The sequence below is a fragment of the Molossus molossus genome, unplaced genomic scaffold, assembly GCF_014108415.1.
Source record: "Molossus molossus isolate mMolMol1 unplaced genomic scaffold, mMolMol1.p scaffold_m16_p_7, whole genome shotgun sequence".
Classification (NCBI taxonomy): Eukaryota; Metazoa; Chordata; class Mammalia; order Chiroptera; family Molossidae; genus Molossus; species Molossus molossus.
Window position 1 is genome coordinate 63,556,136 of NW_023425401.1, and position 14,183 is coordinate 63,570,318.

Below are 14,183 nucleotides of genomic sequence, written 5' to 3' on the forward strand. Positions count from 1 at the left end.
TGTTTCTGAGGAGGCCATGACATTAACACTACTGACTGAAACCTGTTTATACATCTTAGTTTGCTTTATGTAATTATGCTCTTTTCCTTCCTAATATATTTAAATATACTTATATTTTCACAAATTTTAGAATTTACAGTGAGCTTTCATCCGTAAAATGTGAGCTGTCTACTCTTGTCAAGTCTGAAGAAATGTGGTAAGAAAAACAAAATGACATCATATTAAAGGGAAATATTAAATATAAAATTAAAGTGAAAATGAGCTAAGAAAAATGTATAATTCAAACCTATGAGTTTACTGATGAGGAAACTGGGCCTCAAAGCAGAACTGACTGGATTCAGAGTATTCAAGTTTATTCAGTTCCTCTACCTCGGTTCTGAAAGGGCTTGAATGGCCTGTGGCAGCAGAGGCATGGAGCTCTTGCTTGACCTCCCCATACTCCTCTTATAAAATATTATTTTCAGCCAAAAGAATTTTTATGATACGCTTAAACTCAGCATATATAACAAAATTTGGATTTTCAGTTCTACTTTATGTACAAAGAAGTTTTTCTGGAATTTCTTCCTGGATGACAAAATTGGTAGGAACTCATTTACCTCTCTACCTGCCTGGTTATGAAATAACACTGTACCAGAAGAAAAAAGTCTATGCATAATCAATGCAGAGGTCATGCCCGTCCCAAGAGTGAAGGGAACTACCCATAGTTCTTAGTTTATTGTAGTTTTACTTTAATGACTACTATGTAGGAAATCACATTTCAAATGTATAGGACCTACAGAGTGAAGAAAGGGTGCCTAAATTTATTTATCTGAAAATAGATCACATATCACAATATCAATGGAAAGTCTTTCTGTCCAGGTTCAGAGAAGAGAATGTCTCCTTGGCAGTGTCACTTTATTCAAACTTTCTTCTCATACTATACCCTCCCCATCTGGAGTTAATTCTGCTACTCTTCCTTTTTCTCTGTACATCTTGAACTTCAAGCCAATTTTATTTCTTTTCCCTTAGCATAAGCATATTAAGTGTTTCCCTTACACAAAATATCCACCATCACCACCAACCTTCCCATGATGTCATAGTGCCCAACCACAGTCTTCTTTCATTTCCACTTCATAACTAGCCTACATTTAACTTTACTTCATAATCTATTCACTTTTTACTCCCTAGAACATGTTGAGAATAAATAATACATATACATAAAGTTCACTAGTCAGCCGGCTGGTGTGGCTCAGTGGACTGAGCATTGTCCCATATACTGAGAGGTCCTGGTTCAATTCCCAGTTAGGGCACATGCCTGAGTTTCAGGCTGGATCCCCAGTAGGGGGCATGCAGGAGGCAGCTGATCATTGCATCTCTCTCTCGGCAAAAAAATAAAAATTCACCAGTCACTTCCATATTACCAAACCAAATGTAAAACTGACTAGCTGAGCTTGTCTTACTTTTGACCTGCTAACCTCAACTATTATGCATTTAAGTCTCTTTACCCTGTAATTTTCTCCTTTCTCAGCTCCCATGACACAATTTTCCTCTGGTTATTCCAAAGCTGTTCGCATGCATAATTCCTTGAATGTGAGTGTTCCAAATGGTTCCATTCATGGTCCTCTGTTCTCTAATGCTAGACACTTGCCCTGTGTGGACTGGTCCAAACACACAGTTACTTGTTTCTCTCCCAAATCTATTTCTGAGTCCAATTACCTTTCCTGAGCTCCACTATGTTCCATAGGTAGCAAAAATTCAATGTGTCTAAAACAAAATTCACCATCCCCTGCCCCCCACACATATCTGATCCTATTACTCCTTGTACAGTTTCTTTATCTCTTCCCTTCTCTCTCTCTCTTTTTTTTTATTATTTGATTTTTTTTTTGCAGGGAGAGAGGGAGAGAGACAGGTGAGAGAGAGAGAGAGAAACAGGTGAGAGAGAGGGGGGAGGGGGGAGAGAGAGAAGGAGAGAGACAGGTGAGAGAGAGAGGCCCCTTCTCTCTCTCTCTCTTCCCTCCCCCTTCTCTCTCTCTCTCTCTCTCTCTCTGAATGGTAACACCATCCACCAAAGGTCCAAGCCCAAAGCCCAAAGCCCAAAGCCCAAAGCCTGGGATTCAGCCTGGATTTCTCACTCTCACTTCTCTGTGCACACAGAGCCAGTCACCAAATACCAAAGTCTAGTTGACCATGTTTTCCATCTGTCTTCACCACCCCATTCCTATCAACTCTAGGTCTCATCACTTCCACTTCCACTTCTACACCAAGAAGGGAATCATACCTCATTGATTTCCATCTCAGCTGGTCTCCTTCTAGGCCCCATCCCCATCAGACAATCTTTCTAACAAGCAAATGTGATGACACTGAAAGCTTAAACTGTCTTCTAAAGGTTCCTAGACAAAGCCAAGCACCTAATTACACACGGTCCTTCAGAATCAGACTCTTTCTATGTATAAATTCCTCAGCTACTCCACATAACCAAGCAGGCCAAGCAGTTTCACTACTCTGCACTGTCAGATATACTATTGGTTAGAATGCCTTCTGCTTCATTTCTAGATAATCCTTGCTTATTCTCCACAATTTTGAGTGGGGGGAAAAGAAAAAGATACTATGTTCTTTCTCTGTTTAGTTCCTCAATTATTTTGCTTATACGTTCTTGGGAATAAGGCTTTTATACAGGGTTTTACAGAGAAGTTTAAGGTGAGGGAAGTAGAGGCAAAAGAAATTTGTGCTGCACTAAGTAGCCATAAAAGTCTAAGTTTCCAGTTTTCATCTATAAACAAGAATCTTGGACTACATGGTCTCTCAGGGCCCCTCACATTCAGAGGATAAGATTTATTTTCTGCTTTCCTTCTGTACATTCGCTGTCACAGTTAGCGAAGAAATAGGCATTCAGTCACTATATTTTTCCATAGTCCAAATGTAATAAAAATGTATTTGATGTCCTACATTAGCCTCCATAACAAAATCGAGTCTGTTATTATGAAAACACTGAAGCAACGTTCTTTTATGAAACCACTCTTGATACATTTCGTGATCATGTGATTTTTACCTATGATTTAAAGAAACCTCCCCACACATAAGTGAAAAGCTTTATATTTAAAGTGTATTTCATAAATCCAGTTTCTAAATTACTTAAAACTACCTCCTAACAGGTGTTCAAGTCTCTTGTTTACAAGCAGAAACTGATTCAATAAAATAAAATATTTTGATCTCACAGGTTGGAGAATTAGTTTGAAATAAATTCTCAAAAGGTAGGAAGAATCAGTTCTTTTTAAATTACTTTGTTTTATAACATACTGAAATGTAAAGTTATGTTTCAAATAATAAAATTACACACTCACCAGAATCTTATGTCTTTTAATGTTCTTTTGGCTAATTTCAGCTGCCATCAGAGCTTCCTATATTTATATAAGCATGGTAAAAGGAGTAGAAGAGGAGGAGGAAAAATGGGAGAGGGTGGGAAAGATATGAGGTTATAAGCAGTATATTATTATGTTTTAGAGTTCTAGACTACACAAATACAGCCCCATTTTCCTGTGGCTTTTGCTTCAGGCACAGGAATTTCTAATGTTATGGTTGAATGAACCTTACTGCATTGAAACTCAAACAAAAGCAGTCACCAAAATGAAGACTCCTCTTACCACCATTTGAATTCATTTCCACATTAAGATATTAGAATCACTTTTCAAACAGAAATCAAAATATAACAAAAGCTCCAAGGTTTAAACGAAAAATTCATCTGTCATTCTAAATCTGTATGAGGTATATTAAGGGGTGCTTTTCCTTTATGAAACATAAAAAATAAACTATATGCATATGCTTAGTTATATCTACAAATAAGATTTTGAAAATCTCTGATTTGATTTTTATTCTGGAAAGTTTACAATTATCCCTTTAACACAAATGTTTAAAACATAGAAATTATTTCTTTAAAACTACTGGAGTTAAAGCAATATGGTATGAACTTGGTAATTAATACCTGGACTCCAAATAGTTTATAAATTAAAAACATTTTTCTCCAAATCCTTCAGGTGGTTACAAACTTAAAGCAACATATAAATGGATTATTTTTGTTTGTTTTTTGCTGATTAGTATAAAACCCATCCAGAGAGTTTCTGTAACTAAACCAAAACAATAATGCCTTTTTGGCTATTAAAGTTAAAAAATGTTTTCTTTCCTTTCTTTTTTAAAATTTTAAATCAGGATGGGACATTATCTACTTAAATTAGTCTGAACCAAGACTGTGAAGTGGACAACATCATTCCATCTGAAGGGTAGTGTGCCCATCCTAAATGAGCTTTAATTTGATAGCTTTACTTTTACATATGAAATAAGCACCAAAGGAATAATTTCACAAAAACATCCAGACAGACAATTCTGAAATACTAGCTCTATTTTATTTCCCTTGAAAAAGCACAAACAAACACTTCAACAGGCTGAATATATCCCACTCCCCTCTCCACTACCAACTCCTCCAACGAACAGTAAAGCCAGTTAACCTCCTTATGATCTTTTCCCCTGAAAATTTCTAAAAAAGAATACTGGAAAGTTATTGAGCTCTAACATATTTTTAGCTTTGGGCATTCTAATTCACCTACATGAAAGATTTATCACAAAAACCTTTTATACTCTCTATGCTACAGATGGGTCAATATTTTCAAGGAAGTAAAATCAAAACTACTTCATATTTCTTCTTTTCGAGGAGCCAGTCAATGTGGTCATCTTGGTCTCGTTCCTTGGCTACTACGACATCTCTTGGACTCACAATGTAGAAGAGTGATTCCCCTTCAGAGTACTCTATAGGTGAGAGAAGAGAGGGACATCTCAGGTGACTCAACAGTGGAAACCTTGGCAGTGGTTTCAGGGGTCATGTTAGGCAACCTAATTTCTTAGGAGGGAACAGAAAACTCGCTTACCTTTGGAACAACTGTGTTTGGTTGTTTGAGGGTAAGGGTGGGACGCAGTAGAGAAAGATAAAATATATATCACTGCTTTAAAAAGTATTTAAGTATAAAATTATTTGGAAGAAAAAAAAAGGGAGGGAGGGAGGGAGGGAGGGAGGGAGGGAGGGAGGGAGGAAGGAAGGAAGGAAGGAAGGAAGGAAGGAAGGAAGGAAGGAAGGAAGGAAGGAAGGAAAAAATACCAAAAAATCTTCTAAAAAATAAGGTGGGTTTAAAATTCTGTGTTTAATACATTCTGACCTCAGCTGAAAGGTAATGTTCAAAATTCTCCATGTCTACTGCATATCAGAATTAATGTACAGTATATAAACTTTGTTTATGGCCATCTATATCACTGTTCTATCTTTACAGAACACCACACCCCACAGTCTGCAATAAATGCTTGCTCCTCATCAAGGTCAAGGCCATCTAAAGCATAAGTGACAGATGCCCCAAGCCCTGGGGATATAATCTGTCATTTCAGCATGTTGTGCACAATGCCAATTGTGAGGGTTTCCTACAGAATTCAATTATAAAACTTGTTCTGGAGGGTTTCTAATTGTGCAGCAGAATTTGCTCTGAGCAAAATACCTAGATTGGATACTTTCAGTTGTGAATCAAGTTTGCTTTTTGCCAAGTCCAGAATATACTATTCTCACATTTCTTAGGTTATTAGGGGCTTCATATAAGAAAACTCATGCACGTATAGAATATTTCTTCATTTCTTTTGGCTAATATGAGAACTAAAAATATTCACCAAAAAAATGTCAATTGTTTTTAAAATAGAATTTCTTAAAGCTTCAGCTGTTCTATTTTCATCAATGTGTTTTTCAAAGATGTGATAACACAGAAACACAGATGCCTCTGGTATGACTAAACAGCAATGGCTTTCCCTTTATTTCTGATCAGTGACCAAGCATATTCATGCACTCAACAAATATTCAGTGAATCCCTAGTATGTGCCTGGCACTCTCCTAGGCTCTGAGCATTTGGTCACAATAGAAAGATAACTTCTCTGCTATCCCAGAGCACACTGTCTAGGGACATACAGTTGGAAGCAATTAGAATCAAGCTGTCTGACATCAGTGTAAGTTAGTTGTCACATTAAACGGTTAGGACACTAGACCAAGTGTAAGAACAAAGACCACAGAGCCTACTCACCTCTGTCCTGGCCCCATCTTTTCGTCTCCCTTCTGCTATAGGAGTTCAAGCAAGTTCTATAGTATCTCTCCACCTTGAGGCCCACATTTGCAACATAAAAGGCCTGCCCAGATATTCTCTAAGATCTTTTCAGCACTTCAGTTTAAAGTCCTGGTTATGCTACTCAAGTAGAAGGTGGGGGAGGGGGATATTACTGTAAGATATACCATGAATCAGATCCTCCACCTCTCACCTAAGTGATAATCTCTACATTCATTTTCCTGAAAGCTTCTCACTGTCAGAGCATCAGAAGAGATCTCTTCACAAGTCTCGGAAAGTGGTTGAATAATATCCAACCTAGGCCTGGCACAGTACTCTCTTTCCTAGGGCAAAAAACAAACAAACAAACGGAAAAGGTTCATTTTAATTACATCTATACAAATTACACAAAATAAATTTAGTTAGCCATAACTAAATGCCTTGGTTTTCTAAATTCAGCAGATGTAAACCCTTTTAACTACCTGCCACAGACAGCCTCATAACAATGTTTTATTTTCTGACCTTCTGCACGAGATAAACAGGACAGGTACTACTGTGTCATGTCAGCAGCCCACTGCTGCAGCCCATTCAACTCCACAGCTACCACAGCCTTAAACAATTTTTGTTATACTTTGTCACAAATGGGAGCAAAGTAAAAATAATATTACAAACTGCTCCATTATTCAAACTGCCGCCATCAGAGGTAAACGTACTGGCAATGCTAAAAAGCCACAGATTAAGAGTTACATCTAAAGCAGAACTTGCTGAACTGATGGGAATGTTCTCTGTCTGCACTGCCCAATGTGATAGACATGATCATAGGTGCTTACTGAACACATGAAATGTTGACAACAGTGACTGAGAAATTGAGTTTTAAATTCTATTTAGTTTTAATTAATTTAAATTGTTTTTAATTAACTTAAATTTAAACATATGGTTAGTGACTACAGTTTTAGACAGTGCAGTTCTAAAGTAAAAGGGGAAAAGATAATTTACTGAGGGTCTCTGACAGCTCCATTAACCTAGTGTGATTATACAAAGATTATTCTCATAAAGTTCTTAAATTACCCCTTAGTAAGTATTCTTATTCCTAATTTTACAGGTAAGAAACTGAGGATCAAAAAGTTTACTAAGGTAAAAGTTACATAAGTAAATGATGAAACTGGGATTTGCGGGAAAACTGGGATTTATGGTAAACCTTAAATTTCAAATCAAGTTTGTTTTACTCTAAAGTTCATGATTTTTGGCCCTGGCCAGTGTGTTCAGTGGTCAGAGCGTCAGCCTGCACACCAAAGGGTTACAGGTTCAATTCCTGGTCAAGGAGTCAAGGGCACATACCTGGGATGCAGGTTGGATTCCCAGTCCCAGTGCGGGTGCCTGCAGGAGGCAATGTGTCTCTCTCACATTAATGTTTTCTCTCTCCCTTCCTCTCCCTTCCTTCCTTCCACACTCTCTAAAAATCAATAGAAAAAAATGTCCTTGGATGAGAATTAACAACAACAAAAAAGTTCATGATTTTTGGGTGTTCAGCACACAGACATTAAACATAGAGTTGACGGTTTTCCATAGTAACAAGGCCTGAAGCAGTGTGACTCTGGTGCAGAGAACACAGATGAGTGCAACAGAATGAAAGAAGTCCAGAACTACCACCAACTCTCAAGTTTCCTAAGTGAACAGTAAGCTACAAAAATTTCTTTGATCAATTTTGATAGGTCAACTGAGAAGCAATTACATTAGCTTGGCAACTCATACACTAAAAACATTCCAAAAATAAAATAGCAACTATAAAAGACCAATTAGTAGGGAAAAACAACAGTGAATATAGAGCATAATTTATCAGATATGTGGAGAAATGAGAACTACCTCAATTTTGAAATAAAAAAATGAAGGAAAAACTGAAACATTTGAATACTTTAAAAATTAACTGCTCTACACCTTGGCCACTCTGGCGGTAGAGCATTGGCCCGCGGACCAATGAGTTTAGGGTTCGATTCTAGTCAAGGGCACCTATCTCAGTTAGGGTTCATCCCTGGCCCTGGTCAGGGTCCTGCGGGAGGCAACCGGCTCTCATGTCGATGTTTCTCTCTCTCACCCCTTTTCTCTCCCTCTCTGTCCCTCCCACTCTATCTGAAGATAAATAGAAAAATATCTTCAGGTGAGGATTAAAAAAAATTAACTGCTATAACAAAGACAAAAATAGAAAAAAATTTGAACCAAATAATATTAAAATAAAACTGCCTTGCTCCATATAAAGAGCTCCATTATATGTATAAGAAAACCTCAACAATGTGATTCATTTCCTTGTTTGACAACCTATGTTCACTGGCCAAATAAGTCCTGATTATCTGTGAACTTCTAGAAGCAGGAATTTGGTTTTGTTGATCTCTAACCCCCCAATGCTTTCCACAATTCTTAACACCAATGTGCTTTATTACTGAACAAAAGAAAAACAAAACATTAGTGGAATACCTTAATAAATTAGGGTATATAGACCAAAGGAAATAGTATAAAACCACTGTAAAGTGATAATGCTAGGAGACTATACAACCACATGAAGCAAGAAAAAAATAAGGCTCTGAAAAACATAGTAATAAGGAAGAGTGTGTAACCATGAAACCATGACTACAAACTGTGTGGAAAAATGCACATATGTAAAAGGAAAAGAGGAAAAATATGTTGGGGGATACTATTATGAGTGATATAGAAATGCATTTTAATGTTGCAGTTAAGCTACCTTTTCGATATAGAAAAAAATGATGGGGTGGGCATGGATTTTTTTTATTCCTTTTGTCTTAATTTTATCTGTGTGTACTTAGGTACTATATGAAATCAACATAATAACACACACATATTTTTAAGTCAATTCCGAGACTCTCACTTCTTTCTCTGAAAAAATTCCATTTTCTAATTTGCTCTAGGAGGTTGGCCTTTCTTGGTTTTTACTCCTTTCCAATACTCTCTTTTATTAACAAAGGTTTCCTCTCGTTCTCTCTCTCTCTCTTTTTTTTCTTTTTGGTCAACTGTTTATCAGGCTTTCCCTTTTTCATTTTACTGCTTCTTTCCTTATGTCTTTCAATCACATTCTCAATCCTCCCCACATTCCTCATCAAAAAGTACTGTATTTACTCCCTCGGGAGCCACTGCTTTTATTTTCAAAAAATAATAATAATAAACTGATGTCCTGCAATAGAGCTAGAAGCCAGCCCTATTGATTTTTGTAGGTTTGAGTGTTCACTTAGGTCTACAGCATCCCATTGCCTAGCAACATGGGCACCCAGAGCTTCAGGTTACTATAGCAATGGCTTCCTGATGCAAGTGCTTGCTCACAGAAATGCTTGAGAGCAGCTACCACTTCAAAACGGGCTCCCAAGGTTTTTCTCCCCATTTTATTCCATGACATTTGAAAAGGGAAAAAAAAGGAGAGGATTCAGAAAAGGAGAGCCTGTAAAGGGTTAGACAATCAATTGCTATTTCTTTTATATATAGGATCAAAAGAAAATCCTTTACAATAAGCTCTTCTTGTTTATGCCTTGAAGCCACCCATCCCCTTCCTCACAGGACCCCTGGACTCTGACAATAAAGACAAATTGGGAATGAGGCCGACCTAGGCTTCAAAGAAAGGCTGAGTGTGCATGCCCCTCCACAGGCCCATACATACAGGCTTCATTCCAAAGTCATGTAAAGCAAAATTTAGATTCTCTACTGCAGCTTACTTAGCCATACATCTCATACCACCATTTGCACTGATAACTGAGACTTAGCAGCAGTGTATTTCAAAACAAGAATCAAGCTACTCAGAATCACTAGGTCACTGGGAAGTAAACAAATGTGTCTCCACCACAGGAAATAATGAACTGCCCTTTCTGTAATTCCCTCTGACCACAGGGGCCCTGTTGTTGCAGCAGATCAACTTCACTGCTGTCATTTCTGGTAATGCACAGTGTCAGCTTAGTTTCTTCGCCTTTCAGAAAGAAGAATCCTTCATTCCTTTTGACTAAAATACCAAGAGAGATGGGAAAAAATGACTCCCCTTTGCTCATCAAAAGGAACAAAGGCAAGCAATGAGTGGAACTTCTGAAAGGCAAATATGTTAGGTCTACAGGGTAATCTCTGCTGACCTTAATTTATAGGTCAGAAAGTTCTGCTCAGACTATAGCAGAACCCTTTCATGGGCAACCTGTTCTGGGTATAATGCTGAAAATGAACCGGCACTTCCCTTTGTATTTGAGGTGAAATAAATTACCATTTTTTCTGAAACCTCCTTCACGTAGGAAAGTACAACAAGCTGATCACAGAGAGGTGCAATACCACTGATGTAGAATTCAGCTTCAAACTGGGACACTGCAAACAAAAGGGATATAAGATTCACCATTAACAGGAGCAAAAAGCAGCACACAAACGAAAGGACACTTTGGCTCCGAATTCTAGATGCACTTGTTCAGAAATCTAACACAAAGGGGCACAGTACACATACATTGACAGTAATTAGTACAGAACAGTATATCAGAAAACCGCACTTGAAAATTTCTATCACAAACAAAAAAGCGGCATGGTCAAATGTGACACTGTGCCCAGCTAATTAAAAAAAAAAAAAGATATCATTAAACCCCACGAAAACCCACTGTAAACTACTAATAACAATAATAATTTCTTTAAAAATGCCTGAGTTGAAGTTTTTGACAATTAGGGAATTACAGTGGTATAAAGGTCACAAGGAAGGCTATTTGTAATTAGGAAATTATAATTATTTCTTTAAGATTTAAAAGGGGAAAAGGGTGTATAAACATAGGTTACATTATAGTAAAACTATTATTTAAGTGAAATAAAGGTCAGAGAAAATAAATTCCCTTCTTTTTAAAGACAGTCTTTAAAATTAAGAAGAATTACTGCGTCACTTTAGGACATCTGGTGAAGGGATTAAGAAGTACAGATCAGCCCTGGCCGGTTTGGCTCCTAGTTGGAACATCAGCCTGCGGACCAGAGTCCCAGGTTCAGTTCGCGCTAGGGGCAGGTACCAAAAAATAAAAAGAAAAAAGAACAGATTGGTAGTTATAAAATAGTCACAGAGATGTAAAAGTACAGAATAGGGAATATAGTTAATAATACTAATAACTATGTATGGTACCAGGGGGATAACTTTGCAAACTATATGATTGTCTAACCACTATACTGTACACTTGAAACTAATACAAAATAATATTAAATGTCAACTGTAATTGAAAAATAAAACTAAGAAAGTAAAAAAAAATAATTTTATTAAAAGAGAAATATATGGATTTAATTACGAGACCTCAGAGATCTTATGGAAAGCACAATGGTACAAGTACAAATATTTACCAAGGTATGAATCTAATGATTAGCAGCTATAAAATACTTATAATAAATGACTTGTTTTAAGCAATTAGATTTTGGGGTGATTTATTAAACAGTAAAGCTAAATGATACAGTAGGGGTGCTGGCAAATACTCTTTCAGTAACCACACACTGCACTTACAGATTCATTTGGGAATAAACTCTAATTTGGTAGTTACAAAATAGTCATTTTGTACATTTTCTACAAGTTGCTTGATTCAGATCTTCTCCACAGCTCTGTGATATTAGCTTCGGGTTTAGTTAACTTTCATGATAAAAATTACAGTAAATGCTTGATTCTGTGGACCTTGAGCTTGGACTTCGGATTTAAAAGACAAAATTTATGGTCCTTATGTCACATGTGAAAATTAACACCCTGTTAATTTTAAAATGCTTTAAACCAAGATTTACTTATAATTTAATTAACAGGTTATTTTTTGTTATTAATTTTCTGTTATTTATAACACATTTTAGTGAATAGGCAATACATTGAAAAAAACACTGTAGTAATTTGGCCAACATGAATAAATATTACAGATCTACAACTATTCTACATATTGAAATCCAAGAGTACCACAGTAAACACTGTTTGGGGACTTATTAGCACATGATGGATGATACTGCATTGCACATGACAATTTGTTCTGTTGTCCGGTGGCATGACTTTCTGCAGCAATTTTAACAAGTGCTATCCATGTTCCCATGTACGCTAAGTCATGTCCCAGCCCTGTGCATTTGTTTATTTGTGGTGACTGGGGAATGCATGCATTTGCTAGATCTATTCAATATAAATTTAAAATTATAGTAATACATATAGAGAAATTTCTGTGAAATTAAACTTTCCATACATACTTAATTTTAATTAGACAACATGTCTACATGAGTAAAAACTGGTAAAATAACTAATTTGTCAATTTTATAACATATGTATTAGGAAAACCTACTATATTATATTACGGATTTTCAGCATTAATGGATACCCCTCGCCTGAATTAGTTCATTATATCAAAGTTTTACTGTATCCTCTTTTCCAAACCAGAGGAAGTCAGTGCAGCATACTGTATGTAACCCATATTAAATGCAGTGTCATCATGCATCAGTCCCCAAACTGTATTTACTGTGGTGACTCTTGGATTTCAATATGTAGAATAGCTGTAGATCTGTAATATTTATTTATGTTGGCCAAATTACTACAGTGTTTTTTCCAATGTATTGCCTATTCACTAAAATGTGTTACAAATAACAGTAAATTAATAACAAAAAATAACCTGTTAATTAAATTATAAGTAAATCTTGGTTTAAAGTATTTTAAAATCAACAGGGTGTTAATTTTCACATATGACATATGGACCAGAAACTTCAACTAAATTGAACTTGTAAAAGTCATTTCAATTTCTGTGGGTATAACTTTTCCTACCTATAAAATAAAGTAATTAGAGTATAAATAAAATCCACAATGCAGATTATATGAGGGGCTACTGAATTTTTCTTCTTCCCCTTCTGCTTTTTCCTTGCAGACTGCTTATTGTTACTTGTCTCCGCCTATCTTTAATGACTGCTCCTTATACTTTTCATAATTTAATTTTTACATAAAAATGAAATTGAGCCCTGGCCAGTTTGGCTCAGAGGTTAGAGCATCAGCCCACAGACCAAAGAGTTTCAAGTTTGATTTCCAGTCAAAGACAGGTTATATCAATGTGTCTCTCTCTCACATTGATGTCTCTTTCTCTCCTTCCCTTCCTTTCTATCTAAAATAATCAATGGAAAAATACACTTGGGTGAGGGTTAAAAAATAAATAAAACTGAGGATAAACAAAAAAAATTAGTCAATAGTAACATAAATGGTAAAAAAGATCATATTTTTTATGTTTTATCCTTCATTAGATCTCAGAGGTGGTCATGGTACTCTGAACAGAAACACAGAAAGGAAGCGCAAAGGCAAGTGCTCTGGTCCCAGCTCTGCCACTAACACCTTCTTTCTCAACCTCTGTGGGTCTGAACTGAACATTCTTATCCAGGCACTTAAATAGTTTCAGTTAAGTGGTATTGTGATAAGTGTTGACATGAAGCACATATGCAGAGAACCACCTCCACCACAACCACATGCTCAGAGATGAGTTCATCCTGCATAATTAGACATTGAAGGTTCCACAGAAGCTCCTGGTGCCATGCTTGTAGGGATGGGGCACAGAGGAAGATTGCAATGTGCAAGTATTATAAAAACCAAGTGTGAGAACCTTCCATGACCCAGTGATCACAGAGGTGATAATTTCACATCGTAGAAGACACACAGGCATTCGAATAAGAGGTTTTAGTTGCCACTATCCCTAAGGTTACTAAGCTCTGTTTTGTCGAGATGAATTTGAGTTCTGTTTTACTGAATCACATTCCATTGTTGAAATGCTACACAAACAATGCCTTTACCAGCAACCTGGGTGAAGAACAAACAATCAGAGATGCCAGAAACTGTTTCATAGGCATCACATGGAGGTTTTTTTGTGTTTGTCTGTCACAGATACCTGAGGGAAAACATCACTTAAGAAGTGGTAGGTGAACAAGGTATTCCCCCCATTTGGGATACAAAATGGGATGCCTAAGCTCATTGACAAGAGCATCAGTGTCTCTCCTAAAGGTAACCAAATACATATCAAGGCCTTGGTTTTTATGAATGAACTATAAGAGAGATACAGAACAGAGAAGCTGGAAAATAATGCTATCCAAATCTTTCCTCTT

At 36.6% G+C, this 14,183-nt stretch overlaps 1 protein-coding gene across 14 annotated transcripts in view; it reads right to left on the reverse strand.

Annotated features, from left to right (window-relative positions):
- Positions 1-14,183, reverse strand: part of VPS41 (VPS41 subunit of HOPS complex) — a 240,507-nt gene that overhangs the window by 70,596 nt on the left and 155,728 nt on the right. For all 14 annotated transcript variants that reach the window (XM_036247664.1, XM_036247663.1, XM_036247674.1 and 11 more), the window contains 4 exons: positions 10,342-10,439; positions 6,313-6,442; positions 4,661-4,776; positions 3,321-3,377 (listed from right to left, as the gene is read on the reverse strand). In XM_036247664.1, coding sequence (XP_036103557.1) covers positions 3,321-3,377; positions 4,661-4,776; positions 6,313-6,442; positions 10,342-10,439 — 401 coding nt within the window. The remainder of the gene's footprint in view (positions 1-3,320; positions 3,378-4,660; positions 4,777-6,312; positions 6,443-10,341; positions 10,440-14,183) is intronic.